A 24,945-nucleotide genomic window follows, 5' to 3' on the forward strand; every position below is an offset into this window, starting at 1 on the left:
TGGCCCCTCCACCTTCCTGGCTGCTGCAGCTCAGTCAGGGAAGCTAAAAATACTTTCCTTTCTAAAAACCCCTTTTCCATAGGGGGTGGAGCTGTGGTTAGCACAGAGATGGCACCAGACAATCCCCACAGATCTCTCCACGTCACCAGCACTGCATGGAGCTCTGCAATAACTCCTGATGAGGGTGAGATCACGGCTGCAGTCAGCTCCCCTCCATGGGCAGCAGGGCTGCTCAGAAAGGGGCTGGTGCCCATCACCCAGGGCTGCCAGCCTGGCTGCCCACAGCACAGCAACAGGGGACAGCAAACACCCTCTTTTATAGAGCAAACACCCACAGAAACCACTGCCCTACATCCCAAGGTGCTCCATGAAGCTTCACTTGAGTACCAACTCATTCACACATGATCTTGCTTAGGAACAATTAATCCTGATGGATGGGATAACTATAAAGAACTCATTCCATTTCCCATCTCACCCTCAAACACAGCAATTCTTCAAAGCCAGGACACTGCAGGCACACAGCCCTGCTGACAGTGCCAACAGGCTCCCAGCAAATCCAACAAGCCGTGGTGCTCCTCATGATGCAAAGCTGAGCCTGCTTTGAATCTTTCAAAGCCTAAGAAGAAAATGTCACTGCTATGTTTCTGAAAGATTTGTCCTATTTTAGTACAAGGGACTGAAAATTAAGAGTTTTATTGCTCTACTGATATGTGAACAGCAGGAAAAATGCTAAGAGAAAGGATGGTACAGTGTAAAAATGAGGACATGTACAGAAGAAGATACCTACACAAAAAAGGGAAAAATATAATATCCCTGCATAGAAGACTTAACAAAAAATCATCCCAGGTGAATACATTCTCTGCACAGCCTTGCAAAAGGCTCGATACCCCAACCATTAATAAGAGATATTAAAAGACCAGGCAACAGGGTGGTATGGAAATAAGAAACCACCATATTTCCCAAGAACATCCTTGGTATTAAAAGCAAATGAATACAAAGCCAAACCACCCTCCTCAAACCCAAGCTGAGTGCTGGATATCCCAGGTCAGGTCCCTCTGCATGTCCTCACACAGACAGTGTCAGACACCCTACATCCAAGCCCGAATTTCAGAGAAGAAAGGATATTATCTTCATTTACTGGTTTCAATAAACTCATTGATTTCAAAAGACTCTTAATCAGTCCAGTTTTAAGGATGTACATCATTAACAAGAGTGGCAATCATTCCAATTAATTTCTCCAGCTTAAAAAGTTTACTGCACATTTCCTCATCCAAAGGAAAAGGGGAAAATATGCAATCAATAAATCACATTATGAATTCCTGAGAAGTCCAGATACATGAGATACTCCATGGACAGGAAAAAAAAATAGGAGTTTGCCTTTAAAGAGTCCATATTGCCAAATATTGGAGCAAGTCCAGAGGAACTTCTCTGCTGGTCCCAGGGCTGGAGCCAGACTGGGAGAGCTGGGGCTGTTCAGCCTCAGCAAGAGAAGATCCACGGAGAGTTTAAACCCCCAGTGCCTAAAGGGCTCCAAGAGAGCTGGAGAGGGACTGGAATGACAGACAGGGGGAATGCTCCCACTGCCAGAGGGCAGGTTTAGGATATTTAGGAGAAATTGTTCCCTGGCAGGGTGGGCAGGGCTGGCACAGGGTACCCAGATTTGCTGTGGCTGCCCCTGGATCCCTGGCAGTGCCCAAGGCCAGGCTGGACATTGGGGTTGGACACTGGGGACAGTGGGAGGTGTCCGTGGCAGATGGCAGGGGTGGGATGGGTGGGATTTGGGGTCCCTTCCATCCCAACAATACCAGGGTGCAGCTCAGTCTGGACTGCAGCAGGGTCACGCTGCCTGTCTGCTCCCTGACATCTGTCCCCTGTCACAGCACAACAGCCTCACTCAGGACACACCTGCAAATATCATTTCTGTCCTTGGCTTCCCACACTGCCCTCAGGAACAGTGCCACCAATCCCAACAGGTACAGAGCCAAGCTGGGCTTAAACTCAGCAGCCAGAACCAGTCATTAAATCCATACTTAATGGAAGTCTTCAAATTAATCTCACATGATACCAACTAACAGTTTTCTGTAGAGTCTAAAAATCCAGCAGCTCTGTTTCTGTGAGGTTCTCATTCCTGAATAATTTAAAACAGTCTGTCTCTCTTTCTCTCTCTGTCTGTGTCTCTTTCTCTCCTCCCCCAGCCCATTTCTCATTCCTGTCAGTACATACAAACATTCTGCAATAGCTTTCAGAGTTCAAAAGGAATCACAACATCACAGCTGGCCTCTGATAAATTCACCTACATTCCCATGCACTGGCTGTGGAACTTTTAAATTAAATATTTCTATTCTCAGCAGATTAGATTGCTGAGAGAAAGCAGATGCCAGCAGAGCTGGAAGCATTACTGCCAAGGGCTCCTGCAATGCCTGGGAGTTAATTAGGTGAGATAAGAACGAAGATGATGGCATAAAGCAACCCACAGGCTCTGCTGCAAACCAAGGGAAAGAGCTTTGTAAAGCCTGTCTGCTGGCACACCTGAAATCGAGCTTAGCCCCAAAACACATGAATAAAACATGCTGGGCAGGCACAGAGACAGGCACACGGGGAACACTGGGAAGAGCCTGTGGGACAAGTCCAATCTGCTCCTGCTTTCCCAGGAAAGGAACAACAGTTACCTGTCCAGCATCCCCTCCAGAGCCTCAGTAAAAGCTCTGTCCATTCCTCCTTCACTGCCATGGAAATCTGCATCTCCTGGCAAGAGTTCCAGGCAGCTGCACCCGTTTGGTTTGTGCCACCTTGGCTGTTGTGCTTTGACCACGTGTGATGCCAAGGGAAAAGAAAAGGATCTACTTGCAGGGCACAGCCCCAGCCAGTGTTTGCAAAGCTGTAAGGGAGGAGGGAGAAGCCAGAGGAAGGTTGGAAGAGAAAAACAAGCAGGAATCAGGTCATGTCCAAACTGACTGGATGAAGACAAACTCTGAATGAAGGAGGCTGTTTCCTGCCCAACAACAGCAGCTGATCAGTCCTCCCATCTCTGTTTTACCCAGGAGACACATTCATGTTTCTGCCATCACAGCCTTAACCTGAACACTGTGCCCTCAGTCCAGGTACATTCATGCACAAATACAATCAAAATATTGCACTAGAGTGTAAAGCCTGGTTTATCCATTTTCAGAACGCTGTCCAAGGAGATGGTTCAGGAAAAAGAAATTAAAACCCAGCAGCACTTTCAGGCAGCTGTTAACTGCAGTCACAACACTGATGCTTGAGGATCAGCTGGAAATGCACATTTTTTGCAGTGTAACACAGAACTTCATGGGAGAGGCTCCCAAGGAGTGAGAATGCAATGGCAGAGTTTGAAACACTCATGGCCAGTCCTTGACAGCCACTGATGCAGCAAGATCATCTTCACACAATCACTTTTTCAGTCATTACTACAATTTGAGAACAAAAAGTCATGTGAGTAGCTGAAAAAAAAGCATATTAATCCCTAACACATAAAGGTCTCATCAAAACCTTGAAAGATTTGCTAAGCAGAGTTAATAGTTTGCCTGTCTGCTTTGATTACATTTGACATAGTTTCCATATGAAATCTTACACTAAATTTCATCAGGAGCTTTATTTTGTTTAAAACATCAATCCATCTAATATAGTAAATATTTGCAGATATAGGAAAACATCACTTTTGTGGGTCATCCTCATACAGGAGAGTGAGAGAATTCACACACAGCTTCACTGCAGTGCTTCCTACTTCCTTCCTGAATGATGCACACCTTGTGCCCCAACGCCATCCTCAGCTGTTTCACTTTGAATACAGCTACTTTGGCTTCACTGCTTGTATTTGTGGAAAACCCTGTTTGTTTTCTTTGCATCAAGAGGCTTGAGGGGTCACTGAAGTCACTTACATAGATAAACATTATGAAATCTTTCATTTAAAAAAAATTAAGAATTACTGGATGTAACAGCATCATGCTAATCAGTCAAGTTAAAAAAAACCAAAATAAAATAATAGGGCTGATAAACCAGTAAAACCAGATACCGGTCCTATCATCTCTCCTCTCCTGTCTTCCCTTGTGCACAATCAGTTTTTCTGTGATACTTAATGTAAACCCTCTAATTTATGCAAGAAATAGAAGCAGCCATGTGAAGGTCAAAACCTGTATAAATAATTTCACATCATTTTCATCAAGAGTGTCATTACAGTTCACCCTAACACTCAAAGTACCGAGTTATGGTGCTGTCAGGGATCAGCCAGGTCAGCACCTGGATTCAGCCCAAGGTGAGCCCTGAGGCACAGCCCCTGCACCAGCGTGACCCCAGCACCTGAGGCTGTGCCCAGGGCTCAGCACTGGGAACCAGCAGGAGCACGGGAACCCCACAGCAGCCTCTGGACACAACCACCTGCACAACCGAGGTTCAGCAGCTCTAAAACACCCCAGAGCAGGCTCCAACACGATGAAAATCCGTGAATTGAGAAGTGCACTTTGACGTTCCTGCTCACTAAACACAAAGATGTGATGGTTCACGTCCCTGACAGGCAGGAAGGGCTGACATCAGTACCAGAGATACACATTGCTGCAACAAAAAAAAATCATCCTAAAGGAAGAATACAGCAATCGGGCTTGGGGTTTTTACCTTTAGCTATTTGTCAGGTTTAAAAACTAGCAGAGTATTAAACTTGGTTTATTTCGAAAATAACACATTCTGCTTGACAAATTAAAAAAGGTCTATTCTAGACATGCTAGTCCTAAACATTGTTGAAGTACCAAAACTAGCAGTTACTTGGTAAAAATCCAGGAGCTGGCATGTTTTCATTTCCCTGTTATCTCCAGTGCCCCATGATGGAGTAGCAGAGCTCTGGGCTCACCCTCTGCTCCCAGAGGCTTCCCCCAAGAACGGCTACTCCACAAACCCCACTGCTGGGAATGTCTGTGCCAAGTTTAAAACAACAACAGCAACTTGAGAAAGAAAACTTAAAGAAAATCCAGTTCATGGATGGCATGCAGAACTTCTTGTGGCTAGAGATTGCAGGGGGCCTTGCCAAACAAGGATGGCAGACACATTTCAAAAAACATTCAATTAAAATGAGGTAGAACAGAAATTGTACATTGCCTCCTTTTTTTGGAGGCCAAATCCAGTGCTGCTGGATTAACATTGTTAACAATGTTGTTAATCATGATCCAATGCTGCTGTTTACAAAGAACACTCAAAGAAGTAAACAAGATGCAGCGACAAATTCCAGTGAAAGTCTGAAACACTGTCCAGTGGAGGCAGGACAGTTCTGCTCCCTGCCTTGGTTTGTGCTCTGCAATTTATCAGAGGAGCAAATGTCAGGAGGTCTGGAGAGAGGAGACTCCCTGGGCACAGCAAACCCAGCTGTGTGCAGATCTCCAGTTCCTGCCATCCTCCATCTCCACAGCAAACCCAGCTGTGTGCAGATCTCCAGTTCCTGCCATCCTCCATCTCCACAGCAAACCCAGCTGTGTGCAGATCTCCAGTTCCTGCCATCCTCCATCTCCACAGCAAAGCCAGCTTGTGCAGATCTCCAGAACTGGTTCTGCCATCCTCCATCTCCACAGCAAACTCAGCTTGTGCAGATCCCCAGAACTGGTTCTGCCATCCTCCATCTCCACAGCAAACCCAGCTGTGTGCAGATCTCCAGTTCCTGCCATCCTTCATCTCCACAGCAAACCCAGCTGTGTGCAGATCTCCAGACCTGGTTCTGCCATCCTCCATCTCCACAGCAAACCCAGCTGTGTGCAGATCTCCAGACCTGGTTCTGCCATCCTCCATCTCCACAGCAAACCCAGCTCTGTGCAGATCTCCAGAGCTGGTTCTGCCATCCTCCATCTCCACAGCAAACCCATCTGTGTGCAGATCTCCAGACCTGGTTCTGCCATCCTCCATCTCCACAGCAAACCCAGCTGTGTGCAGATCTCCAGTTCCTGCCATCCTCCATCTCCACAGCAAACCCAGCTGTGTGCAGATCTCCAGTTCCTGCCATCCTTCATCTCCACAGCAAACCCAGCTGTGTGCAGATCTCCAGAGCTGGTTCTGCCATCCTTCATCTCCACAGCAAACCCAGCTGTGTGCAGATCTCCAGACCTGGTTCTGCCATCCTCCATCTCCACAGCAAACCCAGCTGTGTGCAGATCTCCAGTTCCTGCCATCCTCCATCTCCACAGCAAACCCAGCTGTGTGCAGATCTCCTGTTCCTGCCATCCTTCATCTCCACAGCAAACCCAGCTGTGTGCAGATCTCCAGAGCTGGTTCTGCCATCCTTCATCTCCACAGCAAACCCAGCTGTGTGCAGATCTCCTGTTCCTGCCATCCTTCCCCTGCACAGCAAACCCAGTTTGTGCAGATCTCCTCCTCAGAGCGTGCTCAGCACCAAAAGCCTCTCTGGTGCTGAGTTAGGGCAGTGTGACAGGCACCCAACAGGCATGGACTAACGGGAGACTCATTAATTAACCAATCAATTAATGTTCCAAACAAGCAGCATGCGGAGCAGCTGCATGGTGCAGCACTCCCTGAAGCAATCTCAGCTCTATTCCTGCTTACAGCAGCTCATGGGAGGGAGCAGCAAAGCTCAGCAATGCAAGGCAGAGGCAGCAGCAGGGACCCAGAGCTGACACCCCCAGCACAGGGAGCTGAGCTCCCACAGCACTGCTCAGTGCCCCAGACAGCTCCGGTCTCTGTTCATGCCATGTCCTTTGGCATTTGTACTTTTTCCACAAGTTAAGACACTTGCTGTACTCCAGGTTCTGTATCAGGCACTAAATTTTAGGGATGTTTTACAAACAGTTCGTTTTCCCATACTGAGATCTTGTCTCCTCAGTACACACTATCATTTACAATGCATTTGTACTGCCAGTTGTACTCGGGGCTCTTCAGGCACCATAACATTAATTAATCACAAATATTACCTGAGCTCAGCTCACTGGTTGCTCCTGTTTGAGATCCCTCAACAGCCAGTACATCTTGCAATTTACTGCAGAAATATTTATGCAACATGGCTTTAGACATGAGAACTTCCATTTTATCCACCTTTGAGGCACAATGATAAAAGAAGGAGAAAGGTACAAAGACAGAAGGGAGAACACTGCCCCAGGAAAACTCACTACCATGGAGTTTGAGTTACCCTTCCAAACCCCAGAGGGGATTAAAAGGACCAAAGAGATTTACCATCTCTAATAACTCACTTAAACCACAGTTCACCAGGGCAGTATTTATTGTGACCTGTTCACATCATTTTCCTCAAGTTTGTGTCAAAAGTCAGTTTCTCTCAAAAACTAAAAAAAAAAAAAAAAAAAAATTGAAAAAAAAAATCACACTACCAAAACTCCCAAAACAAAACAATAAAAAAACCACCACAAAACAAAACAAAAAACCAACAACGCTACAAACAAAGAATCAAAAGACCTACCACACAGCCAAGTGCATTTGTAAACTCTGGAGATAAACACAGCTGGAGCACCCCTGAAGGCACTGATGGACAAACACTGGGTGCCCAGGGAGAGGGCACTGCTGGGCTCAGGCTATTTCTACATCTCAGGCCATTGCAGCACAGCCCAGCCCCACTGACCACAACAGGAACCAGAACCAAAAATAACCCTGCAACTCAGTGTCTTCTGAGCAGAGAGCTCTGTGCTCTGCTCACACAGCTCTATCAACCACCTTCAGCCACAGGGCTAGCACCTTCCCAGTTATTTTTTGTGATTTACCATAATCTCACTATAATAAAGGCTAATTTGCCTGCAGATCCCCTGTTCAGGGATCAGAGGAAGATGTCACACTCACAAGGAGTGGGCACACCCACCCAGCTGCCCCTCAGGGCAGGCAGGGCAGCACCTGCCCAGGAACATGCAAGGGCCACAGCTCCACAAAAACCCAGAGCTGTGAGCAGGGCTTGGATCCCCAGGTCTCAGCAAACACAAACCTCCAACCCATCTTCCCTGAGACACAGAACTGAGCGCTGTGGGAAGAACACAGCTTCTCCTCTCTCTGCTCAGAGATCTAACATCCATTTCCAAAATGCATTGAGGAATGCCCTTTAAGTTCATGGTAACTTAAATTATTTGGAAAAAGCACCCATTTGTCTCCCATGGCAAGTCACAGCTAACGCATAGAGACGCACACAAAAGTTAAATGAAGTAAATCCCCCAATTCCAGATGGGGTTTTGGCAAATCCACCTGTTGTATTGTCACACTATGATTTGCTTATTCTCTACAGAAGAAACACGTGCACGATCCCACAGATATTTTATAGGGCACAGGATTTTACAGTGATACACCTCAGGCTGGGCACACAACAGAAAGGGGTGCACTGCCCTGAAATGTCAGGAAATAGCCCAGGAAGGCTGTGAGCCCCTCTCCTCTACGAGCACTGACACCACACACCTCCTATTCTTTACCTTAAAATAAGTACTACAGGAAAAATAACCAGTCTATGGAAGAAAACAGACTAAAACTAGAAAAACACATGGAATAGTCTAATAAGCTGTCTTTGGGAATGTCACATTTCAGAAACATTGGAAATTTCTACTTTAACAAACAACTTCGTATGTTTCCTGACTTTCTTGTATGCCCATTTAATGAGAACATCTTAAAGCTTTTAGGTTCATGGATTTAATTAAGAGGTTTTGGAAGAAGTGCTGTGAAGACAAAGTAAGAATTTCAGTTCTGCCAAGATCTCAGGAAAATCTCACATTTTTCAATTAATTAAAACACTACTGAACCTTCTGAAAGAGCCGGGCAGCTGGAAGCACCTCTGTCCAGGACAGTGTGATGCACCAAGTGTCAGCAGTGCACAGTTCATGCAAACAGTTCTCAGGGAAACTCTGAGGAGCTCCAAGGAACACAGCAACATGACCCCAGCACTTCCAGACCCCTCAGCAAAGCTGAGATTCACCATTGGTTTATTCTTGTGTTTGGAAGAAAAAAAAGAGTTCCTGCCAAGTATGATGCTACATAATATTCACTTTTTACTGCTGAGGATTTGGGAGTTTGCTTGGGGTTTTTTCTTGGTTGAGTTTCATTTGTTTGGCTTTTTTAAACAACTGTTATCCAGGATATACATAAATATTTCAGTATTTGTGTGACATCCCAGGGAGATAGCTGTGATTCCTGTCTATCCTCTTCTGCTCCAGTCCTTGCTCCCATTTCTGGACCCCACTGCAGAGGTGAACCAAGTTCACAAGCTATTCAAAGCTGAGCTGCTCCTGTGCATTTATGGTGTGGGGCACAGAGGGGTCTCTCTGTTTCCAGGACACGACCCTGCAGAGGCTGCCACGATAACCCTCGAGCAGCAGATGGGACAGACAGACACTCCTCCAGCAGAGAGCTCACAGCTGCAGAGCTGCTTGTTGTTTGCAGAGGGAGAATGGGGAGATGGAGAGCAGCACTGCTGATAACCACAGCCCGAGAGAGCCCAGCAGCCCGGCCTCCTCCTGCACCCGGAGCACCGGGAGCGCTGCCCGACGGGCCAGGGAACCACCGGGAGGGGAGGAGAGCGGCCATGGAGACATGGAAACATGGAGACACAGAACCCACGGAACCCCCGTTCCACAACCCACCCCATCCCAGATCACCCTGAGCCCTGCCCGATGGGTCGTGCTGGGCCTGCTCTGCCGCAACCCCGGGAACCACCGGGAGGGGAGGAGAGCGGCCATGGAGACATGGAAACATGGAGACATGGAAACATGGAGACATGGAAACATGGAGACATGGAAACATGGAGACACAGAACCCATGGAACCCCTGTTCCACACCCCATCCCAGATCACCCTGAGCCCTGCCCGACGGGCCAGGGAACCACCGGGAGGGGAGGAGAGCGGCCATGGAGACACGGAACTCATGGAGACACGGAACCCATGGAACCCCCATTCCACATCCCATCCCAGATCACCCTGAGCCCTGTCTGGCGGGCCGTACTGGGCCTGCTCTGCCGTGGCCCAGGGAACCACGGGAGGGGAGGAGAGCAGCCATGGAAACATGGAGATATGGAAACATGGAGATATGGAACCATGGAACCTATAGAACCCCTGTTCCACACCCCATCTGCAGAGCACCTCAGCCATGGCGACACGGAACCATGGAACCCTGTAGCCATGGAATCCATGGAGACATGGAAACCCTGTTCCACACCCCATCCCCAGAGCACCCCGGCCACGGAGACACGGAACCATGGAGACATGGAACCATGGAAACCCTGTTCCACACCCCATCCCCATCCCTGCAGTGCCCCAGTCCCACAGCCCCTGCTCCAGGCGCCGTCCCCATCCCGGAGCGGCCCGGCCTTGCAGCCCGGGCTCGCACCCCAGTCCAGCGGGGAGCACAGCCCGGCAGAGCCAGCCCCGGCTCAGCAAACAGCGCCAAGGCAGCGGGAGCCACCGCAGGGACCGGCTCTGGAATTCCCGGCAGAGGAAGGAAGGGTCTGAACCTGCCCTGCTGCCGCCGGCATCACCAGCACAGCAGCGGGCGAGCTCGGTCCTGTTGAGCCTGGTCCTGCCAAGCCGAGCCGAGCCAGCCCGGTCCTGCCGAGCCGAGCCAGGTCCTGATGAACGGAGCCGAGCTGAGCCAGCCCGGCCCGGTCCGGTCCCGCACATCTCCACAGCGCCGGTGGATCGCTCCCAAGGGAGCAGCAGTCCCTCTGCTGTGCAGGACATGGGCATTCAACACAAACGTGCAGCAAGAGCAATGCTTTGTTTTTACTCTGTCCTGCTCTTTTCTCGGCTCTCAGCACAGTTGTTCGGACCAATCACGCTTCAGGCAAAACCCAAGAGTAGATGGAAAAGAAATGTACAAACACTTTATCTGCTCTTGAACCCCTTCCCAGCACGTGCTGCAGCTTCATTTTGGGGTAAATACCACATCAGCTGCCAGCAAACCCTGCAGATGCACTGCCCTCACTGTCCCAGGCACTTGGAACGCTCTTCTGGCGCTTTCCCACTTCTGAAGTAACCGGGAACAGGGAATTTATTTGCTACTGAAATGTCAACACAAAAGCAAACAAACAAAACCCATCAGAGCTGTGAGCCTGACTTGGAGATTCCAGTTCCCACACTAAGAGGGCATGAGGAAACTCTCACAATATTTAGAGACTTTACAAGCTGACAGACAACATGCATGGTTTTGCTCCAGTTTTTAGGAAAGCACGCACATGTTTCAGTTCCTGGACCAGCCACTCCACAAAGCATTTCCATCTGGAAATGGTCCACATGCACAGCAAATGCAGATAAGGAAATGAGGATTTGCCACAAAATGCTGAACAGAGAAGCATGCAGTCATCCCTAGCAAGGGCTGGAAAGCAAGGGGCAAAGGCATCAGCAACAAAGATACAACCAAGGAAAAAATGTATAAACGTCTGGCTACAGTCACAGAATACGGCTGCAGGTCTGAAGGTCCAGTCCCTGCTCAGGCAAAATCTCCCAAGAACCAAGAGCTGGTTCCCAGTACCTCCAGTGATGGAGATACCACAATCTCTGGCATTTCCTGATGGACCTTTCCTGCACTGCTGGAGTGCAGCAGTTCCTACCCTTACCTGTTTAACATGCATTTCATTATATAACACAATGTTCACAGAAGTTTGTTCTTTTTAAGGAACACAATTTCTGCACTGAAATTCACCTACTTATCAAGGATGTCTCCCTTCACCTGACTGACAGAGTTCTGTCTTCATCCATCCTGGGACACAACTTTCAGCTCACACACTTCAGTGACACTACAATGACAGTGACAGCCTGCAAGAGCAGGCAGGTCCACACAACATCCATGTAATTTACGAAAAAGTGGGAAAGGAACTACAGACCTTTCTTTTCTGACATCAGTAAAAGGTGCACCATGGTCATAAATAACAAATACTTTAATATTTAGTAAGGACAGCTGAAGAGAAAAGGGTTTGTTTCCTTTTTGCTACAAGGCTGTCCCACAAGACAAACGAGAACTGGCTTCAGAGCCTGGTGAGCAGTGGAGCCAGATCAGGCCTGTCCTCCCAGCCCAGAAAAACAACACTGCCAGTTCATGAAAATAAACTTGTCTTAGCAGAAGATTTTTGGGTCACATCCAGTTCTCTGAAGTGCGTGGGTTGGTCCTATCATACTGTCCCACCCAGTTCTTGACTTCTTCATGTGCCTGGCGGCATTTGAAGTTAAAAATAAATATAAAAAACACCCAAACAGTTTTTCAATTTCTTCCTCCAATAAAAAGCACAATAGGAATTCTAGATCAAAACTTCCACTCTGAACAGATGGTGTTTAAAACCATTTTGAATGTTTTTAGGTCAGGGACACAAACAACCAATGCTCTTGTCAAAGGGAACCTTTTTTATGCAAATCTGTTGAAGTGCTGGACCCAATGACAGTTGTCTGCCCAAGAGTGCACAGAAAGGTCTTCTCTGCCCAGAGAGTCTGAGAAAAGCACAAATTCTGTCCTAAATAAAAATTCGGAAGTAATTAAAGCAGAGTCAATGCTGTCTGATGGTATTTCATGAGTACAGACTTTCCTCAAGTGATTTTTGTACCATTTGTTTTCACATTCACCTGACACAGAGTTCAGCACAGAGTTCTGAGCTGTTCCTACAGGAAAATTGGTTTTGCTTTTCCAAAAGGATTGGTAAAGCCTCTAAACTTAGTTTGCCACACCAGGAAAACAAAAAGCTTCAAAACAAGCTCCCACCACACCACTTTAAAAGCTTTAGTGAAAGAAGTAGGCATCAGGTCCTGCTCCCAATGCCTGTGTGCTCTCACTGCTCAGCCACTGCAGTGCCACCAGAGGAGTTCCAAAGAGCCACCAATACCCAGCGCCCTGCCAACACACTCAAGCGTTCCAGAACAATTTAAAAAATTATTTTCAAGAATGCAGTGGAAAATGGAAAGAGAGGAGTGAACATGTAGAGGCAGCTCTACCTTGGGCGAAGTACAACAAACAGGTTTGGGATCCTGGGTTCCCATGGCACCCAGAGCCTCGTACCAGGGTGCATGTTCTAGAGAGGTGACGTTATCCACATCCTGTAAACAGTGTCTGTCACCTCACCAGAGCACTCAGCCTCACAGAGCACCTTTCCCTGCTTGTGCCTACTCCCACAGCTAAAGGGAGCTGCTTTTGCTCTGAGCTCCTGCAAGCCAAGCAGCTCCAGTTAAGCAGAAGGCTCACACAGCTCTGATCACCTGAGCCTTTGTTCGGCCAGGAGCGTCTCCTAAGCCAGGGTGGTGCATGCCCACACAGGCCGTGCTGCAGGAGCTGCTCCTCTGCTTTCTGTAGCCCCAGCTGAAGGAACAAGCCACTGCCAACAGCTCTGTTTGCACACCTGCTCTCCCTGCAGAGCCGTGCTCACCTGCCATCACAGCCCTCCACTGCACTAGCTTCAGCTCAGACCCTCCAGAGCATCCTTCCAAAATCCTCCCCTTCCAAACTCCTCCCCTTCAGAGCAGGAGAACCGGGCTGCCCAGCCTGTCCCCAGCATGGCAGTGCCCCTGTGGAAAGGACAGCTGTCCCGGGATCTGCTCTGGGACACGCAGGATGCTCTGCTGAATGCAAGCTGAGCCCTGATCTCCAGAGCCCAGCCCAGCACTGCCACCATTAACCACCACTCCTCCTGCAACACACCTTTGGCCCCAAGGCAGGTGTTTTTTTTCTCCAGGCTGTTTTGAGGGTTGGACAGTACTGGGCAGTTGCTGGACAACACAGACACAAAGTCCCTGTCTGAAATGTGGTGGCCACTGGTGTCCCATAGAGACCTGGAGCCATGACTGCTGCAGTCCAACACCATGGGTTCCAAACTTGAGCCTAATTTGACACGACATACTTTTTGTTGCAAGGGAAGATCTCCAAACCACCTCACTCCAGCACCATTAGTACACTGTCCAAGAGGAACAGTGCATGGTTTCCAGATGCAAACCAGCCCACATCAGCTTTTTTTTTTCCTTCTGGCTTTCAAAGACTGAGCACAAGCAGGATATGAGCAAATGCCACACTTCCAATGCTTGGAGCTGTGCTTGGAGACCTGCAAGGAGCAGGAAAGCCCAGAGCAGGCAGGGTGGGTGCAGAGAGCAGAGCCCAGAGCAGGCAGGGTGGGTGCAGAGAGCAAAGCCCAGAGCAGGCAGGGTGGGTGCAGAGAGCAGAGCCCAGAGCAGGCAGGGTGGGTGCAGAGAGCAAAGCCCAGAGCAGGCAGGGTGGGTGCAGAGAGCAGAGCCCAGAGCAGGCAGGGTGGGTGCAGAGAGCAAAGCCCAGAGCAGGCAGGGTGGGTGCAGAGAGCAAAGCCCAGAGCAGGCAGGGTGGGTGCAGAGAGCAGAGCCCAGAGCAGGCAGGGTGGGTGCAGAGAGCAAAGCCCAGAGCAGGCAGGGTGGGAGCAGAGAGCAAAGCCCAGAGCAGGCAGGGTGGGTGGAAGAACAAAGCCCCACACCACACAGGGTGGGTGCAGAGCAAAGCCCACATCACACAGGGGGCAGAGCCAGCCAGCTGCCTGCAGCCTCCAGCATGGATGCAGGAAGCAGGCAAATGCAAAACCAGGTGTATATCTCAGAAAAAAGCCTGTGTGTGAGAAGCCAGGATTTCTTCTCCTTTACCCACACATTATCCATAAGCTCTGGCTGAGCAGAACCCCTGGCCAGGCTCAGCTCAGGGCAGGCAGCCCTGCACACCACACATCACCCATCCCTTCTTTCTGCCTCTGCTGCAGTTCTGTGTGACATTAAAGCCTCTCCTGAGCTCCTGGCCGTGGACTCTATTAGAAAAGAAACCAAGGTGAAACCAGGGAAAGGAAGAAGACACAAAAGAGACAGGGACAGAAGGATTTGGCAAGGAATATAGGGGCAGAGCTTTTCACCAACTTGGAAACAGTACAAGAAAAGACCAGAAGCTGCTTCACTGTGGACAAACCAAAACCTGAAGGGAAGATCCTCCCAGTGACAAAGCACAAGCAGAAGGAAAGCTCCCCATGTGTCACCTTGGCACTTGTAACCACATCCCCGAGCCATGGGTGCCCTGAACCAGCCCAGAGGTCTCAGCTGTGCTGCAGGGTGATGAACACCCAGGTGTCAGGGACAGTCACACCCCAGGAGCTGCTGGAACCAACCCCAAGGTACCAGGGGAGAACAAACCCTGTGACACACACAGGGGAATTCTCTCCTTAGCTTTAATGTTCTGCTCTCAGGGATATCATTTGTTACAGCTGACTGACTCATGAAGATGACTGCTTAACAACTTGGAGACATTAATGAAAACCATCAATTATATCTGACTTCAAATATCATATAAGAACAATGAACACTTTTGTTTGCTTCAATATATGCTTTAACTTCAATTTTTGCCAATAGCAGGAAAAGTGCTGGAAATTAAAGCGATTAAGTAAAATATTTACATTTTAAAATTGTGTGTAAATACTGACAGTAGTGCTAAGAGTGTTGAGTAACTACACATCATTGGAAGAAAAGAAGCTAAAGTAACATTTTACTTTTAATACTTGCTCTTCCCCAGAATAATGATTATTGTGCCTGATGTGATCTTCTCCACAACATGAAAAATAACATATTTCCATGGGAATTTCAGCAAGGGAAGATGCCACTCCAGTAAGAAAGATGCTAAAGGAGTCTGACAGGCCATTCAAGCAGCCACTCAAGTCACAGGCTCCTGTTTTCCCATGACCACTTCTCCACAAAGAGTAAAATATGGTTGGAGAATTGGGATAAAGTAATAACCTACACTAACACAGATGTATTTTGAGAGCTTCCCATACTAAAAGGATACAACTGGCTTGCATCACACCTGGCTGCCTGACTTGTTCTTCTTTTCCCTTCCAATTTCAGGTAAGAGTGTGGGGGCAGAGGACAAGGCAAAGGTACAGCCAGAGTGGCTGATCCTGTGCAGGGGGGTGCAGAGACACCTTCCAGAGCCACACAAATACAGATTGTCTTCCAAGGCCCTTCAGTCACTGCATTTCCTCTTCCCACTCGGATGCCAAGGCATGACATGCTCATGGTGGGGAGGAAACAGAGTTTAACCTGGTGGGCTCCCTTCAGCAGAGAAAAGAGTGCTCAGGACAGGCACAGCCACCCTCCTGATGGAGTTCAAGGCACCCCAAAACTGAACGTCAAAAAGCTCCTCAAGTGACTCACTTTAGATCATAATGAGGAGTAAGGGAAGAGCTCCCAGAGGACATGGTACCAGAAAGGGAAATAAGGTGTCTGAGGTAGAAAGAAGAAATACATTCATGGGGATAGAATATATAAACAGTATGACAAAATAAATAATAGGAAAGGGGAAAAGAGAAATACTAAGCAAAAACCAGATCAGTTTTTTATGTAAATCATGAAATCTGAGGGCTTGACTGGCGTTCTGTATCTTTGAAGTCAAGTTTTGTGGTAGGAAAATTAATGATGAGAACTTTGGAACAGGAACAAAACCTTTAAAATATGGCCTGGTGCTTGTCCAAGCTAAAAAAACCTATCAGACCTGTGTGTAAAGCTTTCTTCCTATGGTATCTGACCCACATTGCATAGTTTCATATTAAAATAGGAAATAAAATAGGGACTAAGTCCTTTTAAACCCTCACACTGGTACACTGGTGACTTGTGGAAGCCCAACAAGCTGCAAAATGCCAACTCTATAAAACCACATTTGAAGAAAGGGGTCATTACAATGCACTTTGCCACTATTACCTTCTCCTGTTCCATGTGCTCTTGTTATCTCTGACAACATTTAATCAACGGAAAAAAAAGACAGGCTAGAGGATAAACCTCTGAGCAACTTCCTTCAGGAAGGCTAATCACTGTGCCAGTTCTCAATGGGAACTTTTTTTGCTCAGAGAATTGTAAAACTATTGGCTAAAAAGTGCTGGACTTTTGCTAAAGCAAAAAGTGGATTTTTAAAGCCTACAATTCCATCTTGGAGGAAACCCCTCCCTCTGTGCTGCCTGTGCTGTTACTGCTCCAGTCATCTTCAGCAAATCACAGCTTTAAACTTTAAAGTACGTGGATGCACAATAACCTGTCACTGCCTTACTGCATCTCTGCTTTGGGTCTTGCTCCTCACTGAGATTTAGAGGAGGACTTTTCTCTGCAGCTCACACTGAGCTGTGACTCTGAGCACACCCCGGGGCTGCAGGGGACGGGTGGTGACGAGCAGGACACACTCCCTGGGCCATGGCAGGGCGCTGGGGATGCTCTGAGCCGGGCAGTGGTCAGCACTGACCCCAGCACACACTGCTGGTGTCCTCAGCCTGCTCCAGGGACGCCAGGAGCCTCCCCTGACGTGACACAGAGCTGTAAACCAGGACAGGCACTGAGCTCCTCTGGGAGCAGGGACAGGGACCAACACCGACCTTGTGGAGCTGCATCACCCTCCAGACACAAACCAAGGAGGAGTTTCTGCCAGGCACAGCCCTCACTGCTCCAGGTACCAGCACTGGCTCCGTGTCCCCAGACACCTGGGAAAGCACCTGTGCAGCACAGGGCAGCCTGGGCACTGCCCCAGCCCCAGCTGCCCTCTCCAGCACTGAGCACGGGCAGCAGGGAAGCATTTCCAAACCAAAATCCCTTCCTACAGCATCACACCACAGGGCACACAAAGCTGGGGTATTCCACAGCAGGTCTGCCTCAAGGTTCCACCTCCTGCACAGGGAGTGCAGAACGGAGACACAAAAAAAACCTCCTAAAACACAACATAAACATGAGTAGGGCAGAAACTGAAAGAGAAACATTCGAGAGTCTGCTACAGAAAACCAAACAAACAGAAGGCGGCAACAATACTTGAGAAACTACCGTGGCCCCTCCCACAACAACAACAAAAAAAACCAGAAAGCAGACACCGAAACGACCAGAAACTAGAAAGCACAGAGTGCAGAGTCAGATAAAGAGAAGTTGGCGTTCTCTTCTTTCTGCAGTTCCCATCATAGAGAACACTGGGAAACGCTCCTCGCTGGCCTCCTGTGTTATTGCTCAAGAAGCACACAGCCCTCAAACGCAATTCTGAGCTGTGAGCACACGGTCCTGCAGCACAGAGAGAGGGGGACCGTAACGCCGAGCCTGGGCTGGGTGCGAGCCGGGCAGAGGAGCGCCCGGAGCCGCCGGACCACGGGAGCACCCGGAGCCGGTCCCGACGGGCTCCCCGGCCCCCCCGACCGGCTCCCCGGCCCCCCGACGGCACAGCAGGAGGATGGAGCTGCCAGAGCCAGCCCAGCCCCGCTCCCCTGTCCCCGGGGTCCTGCCTCACCTGGCCACAACACCTGCGGGAACGCTCCCCCGCAGAAACAGCACCGCACCTGCACAGCCTGGGCTGCTCTGACCTTCCCCTCCAGTAACAGCAACACTGCCCGGCCCACCTCAGCAGTGAAACAACAAATTTCTTTTAACAAGTCACAATGAATCAAATATGACCTTTCATTCCATCTCATAGCTGTAATTTGAGGAGGGGGTGCCTTGAATTGCAACATGCTACTCTTAATGCTTATTTAGAAATCAAAACCTCAACTAATACATTTCCCATCCTACCGCATTTGAAACATTCCACAGATAATTATTCATTGGGGAAAAAAATAGAAAAAAACGAAATGAAAGCCAAAAAACCTTTTATAGTTATCAGCTAATACCAATACAGATGTCCAATACCAAAACAAACTTACACCCACTGCTTCAGAATCAGAAAATTAGCATCAGACGTGACAGAGACTACTCTGTGATCACCACCCATCAGAAAGGCAGGCTGCTTTGAAAAATTGTTATGGGAACTATTTCTACTTCAAATTCAATTGATAGACTTCAGTTTCTAACAGAAGTAAAGAATACTTCAAGTTCATACTCAGAATTAAAGAATGAGTTTATTCATAACAATAGTACAAACAGGAAGTTCCATCCCTGTCTCTGTACTGTATGAAAAAGGGACACATTCACCCAGATGTGGAAGGTGAAAACACCTGGGCACGTCAGAGCTCACTGCCCCACCGTGGCACTGTCACATGAAGGGCAGTGTTCTGCAGAGTCACAGAAAACAGGGGCACAGGTGGGGCAGCAATGCTGTCAGTCCTTCAGAATGCTGGCTATCAGCACCACACAGTGATTCCCTGGCACACTTCTCACCTCCTTCTCTTTTACACTAATGAAGTAACACGTTCTGGTTAACTTTTACCCACCTTGTCACCATTGCACAGCTGTTCTGACTAATCCTGCCCTGAGAATTTCAGAATTGCATACATCCAGTGCATGAAGACAGAAGGGTTTTGGAAGCTCCGACCTGATTTAGGCTCACACACTGCAATTTCAAAGACAACTGGACAAAGGAACTGTTTTCCAGCCCGGGGAGAAATGTCAGAACCTACAGCTACAACTGTTGGACATCTCAGAAATCCCTTCCCTGAAGACCTTCCTGGAGACACTTCACCAACACAGACCGGCAAAGTCTCCTGGAACTGATCTGGAGTCAGACCTGGCTTTCAGGTGTGAGCACCAGGGAGCTTTTCCAATGTTTGTGCCTGCACCCAGACAAACACACAGCAACAAAACTCCTGGGGCAGTCACAACAACAGAACTGCAGGTATCTCCAGCTGAAGGGGATATAACAGACTGGGAAAAAACCTCAGGACATAAATTAAACTCCTGTACAAAAAAAGAAGTGCAGTGCTGTGCCAGGCAAAGGGATTCTGTGCCCACCACAGCACAAAGTTCACTGCAAGGTACATGTGAAATGTTGTCAGTGCACAAAGAGGAAGCAATGGAAGCAAGGAATAAAGAGGGAGGAGATGGGATCACAGGTTTGGGTTGGAAGGGACTTTTAAAGATAATCTAATTTAATTCCCCTGCCACAGGCAGGGGCATCAGAGGAGAGGGAAAAGAGAAAGAGTGACTCATAGGTAGCCTGAACTCCATCTTTTTTTACTGTGTATGCTGTGACAAAACCAGGAAATGCTCCTATAGGAAGAAAAGCATTAAATGCTTAAGTAAACACAAAGATACCAAAAATCACACACATTCATATTCATGAGATGCACATATTCATGTAACTTGGAAGAATATTTGAAGATCTAATACTCCATTAACATTTTTAATGAAGCAGCAAAACTGCAACAGGAATGAAATGAACCCAGCTCAGTCCCTCTTCACTTGGCCATGTTTATTCATGAGCTCCCAGGTCACCACTGCAACAGGCAATTAGTGAATGGGGATGGCTGGCAGGAACAAATCCATGTGTTATCATAACCTGCTTCTGGCAACCAGAAAGCAAAAAGAGCTATTTTCTCCTCTTGGTAAAGTACAGGCAGGTCAGCAACACCACAGATCTAGGAAAGACTGTCCCGCCAGGCAAACCTGCCCACCAAAGGCATTTAAAGCTATAAAATGCATTGCACACACAAGTGCTCACACAAAACACACCTGGAGTGCAAACCATGCTGCTGCCACGCAGGGAGCTCAGGGAGCAGCTGGAGAGGGGCAGGCAGAGCCAGCACGGGGTGTGCTGGGTGGGAGGGGGCAGGAGCTGCTCCCTGCAGAGCCCCCTGCCCAGAGCAGCCTCTTACAGGGGCACCTGCCCAGAGCTCCAGGTGGGAACGGTCCCCAGAGGGCTCTGCCCACAGCAGGTGGGATCCCAGCGCAGAGGCAGCAGGACTGTGTGTGTGAGTGCAGGATGCCTGGCCCTGGCAGCCCCTGCCCGTGCTCCTGCCCTGCCCTGTGCCAACCCCCACTGCCACCCTGCCTGCGGGTCAGGCAGAGAAACCCACCGGCTACAACGGGTACCACCCACTGAAATCAGCAATAGAAAACCTGAGTTAAAGGAATGGCAAGTGGTTTTCCAGCCCAGCTCTGGCACAGTCCATCAAAGCAAGTCCTTGTTCAGGACTGAAACCACTCCAGGTCACAGCACAGAAACATCTTCCTCGACTGCACGGGAAGGGCCCAGCAAGCAGAACAGCCACTGAGAGCTCCCACACAGCCTGAGAGCCAAGTCCCCAAACCCAGTCAGTGTCACCTTTCCTGCTCCCAAACTGCCCCGATGAACTCCAGGAGCCCAGCCAGGCAGCCACAAGTCCCAGCTCCACCAGCCACACAACCACAGATGTGCAGAGCAGTCTTTCCATTTCCCACCCTGCACTGGAACCGATGCAAACGAGCCTGGTTTGGTCACTGTAGAAAACCCAATTTCTCACGGCAAGGCTTTGCCCGGCTAGAACTGCAGCGCGTTCCCTCCGGCACAGCGAGCACAGAGCCGCGGACACGGAGCAGGACAACAGGAAATGGCTGGGTCTGACAGCGGGGATTCCTGCTCTGACGCTGCTCCCACGGGTGACAGCTCGGTGACACAGCCGTGTCACCCCTGGGCTCCAGCCAGGCTCTGAAACCCCGCTGAACACAGCGGCATCACCGCCACACACACACTGCGCCCATCACACAGCCACGGCCATCGCTAGGAAATTCACATTGTCACTGCGCTCATTTAATACAAAGTGACACGCTTAAGCGTAACAGTAACTGCGGTGATAACAGTGTACTTAACGTGAGCTACATCTGGTACAGTCCAAGTGTGAATATCAAAGCGGCCTTTAAAGCGACAAAGAAGCAAAGCAGACTTTGAAGACCAGACCAAAACACGCTTGGGTTACTGCACGCCGGGCTCTGTGCATCGGGCTTTGAGCAAAGCCCGTCCTAACACACAGTGCGAGCCTGGACCCAACTCAGTGCCAAGCGTGCATCCCTTTACAGCGAGCAGACCGCTGGAAACGCTGCTGTCCCTGCACGCTCGGGCCCAGGGGCTTTGCTGCCGGCTGCAGCGGCTCTCGGGGCAGTGTCCGGGCTGCGGGAGCCCGGCCGTGGTCAGCAGCACCGCGCCCATTCCCGCTCCGAACCGGACCGGACCGAGCGTTCCTCGCCCTGCCCGCCCGTGCCAGCTGCGGCTTTTGCCCCGTTCGCCGCGATGAGAAACGCTCCCAAGGTCTGTCCTCACGCCACACCGGACAGAAATTACTGCGTTTTCGTGTCACACCGTGCCCGTGGAGCAGCGCCGGGGAGCGAGCAGGGCGCTCCGGGGGCTCCGCCGCTGCCCCGAGCAGCCCCGGGCGCGGCGGGCGGTGTCACCCGGTGTCACCCCGGGGACAGCGACACGGCACGGCAGCGGCGCTCCCACGGCTGTGCCACCGCCCCGCGCCCCGGCCCTGGCTCCAGCAGAGCCGTGCCAGCCCCGGGAGGCGCCGGGCACGGCCGGGACGGCCGCCGGGCCCCGCAGCGCCGCGGGCCCCGCGCTCGGAGCTTCAGCTGCGGCCGCGGAGCCTCCGCTCCCCCCGGTGCCCGCGGTACTTACGTCGTCAAAGAGGGAGCCGACGTTGGCGGTGACCAGGAGCACCCCGGCGCCGGCCGCCGCCGCCTTCCCCGCCATGGCGCGGGCGGAAGCGCGGCCGGGAGCGGCGGCGCTGCGGGGAGCCCGGGGGCGGGCGCGGGGCGCTGCGGCGAGCGGGGCGCCGGGCCCGCCCCGTCAGCGCAGCGAGAGCTCCCGGCGCGGGCAGCCCGCGAACATCCGCGCCCTGCGGGGCCGCGGCTCAGCGCTCTCCCGCCGCCGCGCTGCTGCTGCTGCTGCCGGGACGGCTCCCGCCGGCGGAGGCTGGCGCCGGGCCGCGGCGCATGGCAGGGCGGCAGTGCCGGCGGGGCGGTGCGGGCCGTGCGGGGCTCGGCGGGGCCGGTGCCGGTGGCGGGGCGGGTCCGGGCGCTCCGCGGTGCCGCCGCCGCTCCCGGCTGTGCGGGCGGGCGGGCGCGCCGGGATAGCGCTCTGCGCGCGCGACGTCACCGGCGCCTCGCGCCGCTCTTAAAAGGGCAACGCCGAGCGGCGGCGGGGGCGCGCACCCGCACCGTGCCCGCACCGTGCCCGCGCCCGTGCCCGCCCGGCGGCGCCGTCCCGCGGCACGGCCCGGCCCGGCCCGGCTGTCCCCGTGTCCCCGGGGTGCGGCACAGCCCGGGGCCGCTCCCCCAAGGCCGGGCGGGGCCCGCGGTGCCCAACCTGCGCGCAGCCGGGGTGCGGGACGAGGCGGGGCGGGCGCTGCTTCCCGCGGGGAGCGGCCCCTGCGGGCTCTGTCCCCGGGCTCTGTCCCGGGCTCTGTCCCCGGTTCGGTTCCCGGTTCGACCCCCGGGCTCTGTCCCCGGCTCAGTCCCGGGCTCTGTCCCTGGGTCTATGCCCGGTTGGGTTCCCCGCTCGGTCCCGGACTCTGTCCCTGGGTCTGTCCCCGGCTCGGTCCCCAGGCTCTGTCCCCGGCTCTGTCCCCGGTTCGGTCCCCGGCTCGGTCCCCGGCTCGGCGGCGCTAGGTCCCGGCGCTGTCCCCAGGAGCGGCCCCGGCCCCGGAGGGCGCGGCGCACACCGCGATGGGGCCGTGCCGGGAGGGGCGGGGGGCGATGCTGGACAAGAATCCCGGCGCTTCCCCGGCTGCGAACAGCCCTGGAGCGGAACCGGGGGCTCTGGGGGTCCGTGCAGAGCCCGGCGGTGCCCCAGGGTCTCCCGCAGCTCCCGAAGGATCCTGCCCGGTAACTTTGCCAACGAAACCCGAGAAGTGACAGCTCAGTCACTGCTGCTCTGCGCGGAGCATCCCGCGGCGGTCCGAGTGTCACGGCTGCTCCGGGGGATACGGCCCGGGAGCTCCGTGCCCGGGCTGGGCACGGCCCAAGGGACCCCGAGCCGATGGCTCACTCCTCTCCAGTCTCCTCTGTGGCAAACTTCATCAGGCAGGGATGGTAAAAGCTCTGCCAGATCCTGGGCACCGGCCTTCCTTGTCAGAAGGAACAAATGAAATACACAATTAAATAAAAAAGATGCTGAAATCCCGCAATTCTGCCTCATCCACGGGGTACTTGCTGACCTCCAGCCATCTCTGGCACACAGAGAGATGCAATGCAGAGACACGAGCAGTGCTGGCCTTCTCTGGGAAGTCTTTTCCAAGGTTTTGTGCAGCTCCTGAGACCACTGCAGAAAGTTGCACTGTAGATCTCGTGATCTTTCATGGATGCAGCCATCAGAGCAGTCAAAAGTGAGCAGATCCAATACACCAGCCTGGTGTGCCTTGACAGATTCACAGAGAGGGAAAAAGAAACTAAAAATGGGGAAGGAACTTTTGCTGCTGTTGTGTTTTTGGCACGGTCTCGCAGCTTTCGGCCAGCAGCGATTACATCAAAGCCAGGGCATGCTGGAGGCAGCCGTGTCAGATTACACAGCTGGAGAGGGATCCCGAGCCATATGGCATCCAGGTGAAAAGTCTGGCAGTGCTCAAGAGCAGGAAACTCGAATGAAAAGAGCCCAGTGAGGAATCTGCGGCTGCAGGGACTTTGCCAGTTGTTTGGTAGAGGAAGTTGTGCAGTGCCAGAGGATCGCTCAGGTACAGCAGCGCCCGGCCAGGGCTGTGGATGCCTCACCTGCACAGGGGGAGTGGGTAAAGCCTGGCAAACAGGAATTTAAAAAATCACAGTGTTTGCACAGGAAGCATTTTCAGATGAGTTCCCAAGAGCCTGCCTTATCCCAGGGATTATCATGGGAGCTGTTTGCAACAACAAGGACAGCTCCAGGTGAGGAGCAGTGGCACTCGAGAGCAGGGCTGTGTGTGGGAAGGACAGGCCAGACAGAACATCCCAGAACATCCCAGAACATCCCAGGACATCCCAGGACATCCCAGAACATCCCCCATCCCCACAGAGAAGGGGACAGGAGCAGCCCAGATGTGTGGCCTGGGCAGCTCCAGCAGTGAGCTGTGGCAGGAATGATTGAAGCAGGATTCTGGGCTGCTCCAGGAGCCAGAACAAACATTATGGAAGGGGTGGAGAGAGGGGACATGAGCAGGTTTGAAAGGCAAATTGTACAGGGCTCATAGTTTGGTACTTGTTAAATTTGGATGAACAAGGTCTGTGCCTGTGCTATGTGAGAAAAAAAAGAATTGGGCAAGTCCATTTGAATATAAAAGTTTGCCTGTGGCAATGGAGAGACGAGCAGTGAGTAACGCAC

At 51.4% G+C, this 24,945-nt stretch overlaps 1 protein-coding gene across 3 annotated transcripts in view; it reads right to left on the reverse strand.

The window, feature by feature from the left end:
• INPP5A (inositol polyphosphate-5-phosphatase A) overlaps nt 1-22,365 on the reverse strand; it is a 182,043-nt gene extending 159,678 nt beyond the window's left edge. For all 3 annotated transcript variants that reach the window (XM_033066179.1, XM_033066180.2, XM_033066181.2), the window contains exon 1: nt 22,273-22,365. In XM_033066179.1, the coding sequence (XP_032922070.1) occupies nt 22,273-22,347 (75 nt within the window). In that variant the 5' untranslated portion in view covers nt 22,348-22,365. The remainder of the gene's footprint in view (nt 1-22,272) is intronic.
• Nucleotides 22,366-24,945: the final 2,580 nt, after the last annotated feature.

Source organism: Catharus ustulatus, chromosome 8, assembly GCF_009819885.2.
Source record: "Catharus ustulatus isolate bCatUst1 chromosome 8, bCatUst1.pri.v2, whole genome shotgun sequence".
Taxonomy (NCBI): Eukaryota; Metazoa; Chordata; class Aves; order Passeriformes; family Turdidae; genus Catharus; species Catharus ustulatus.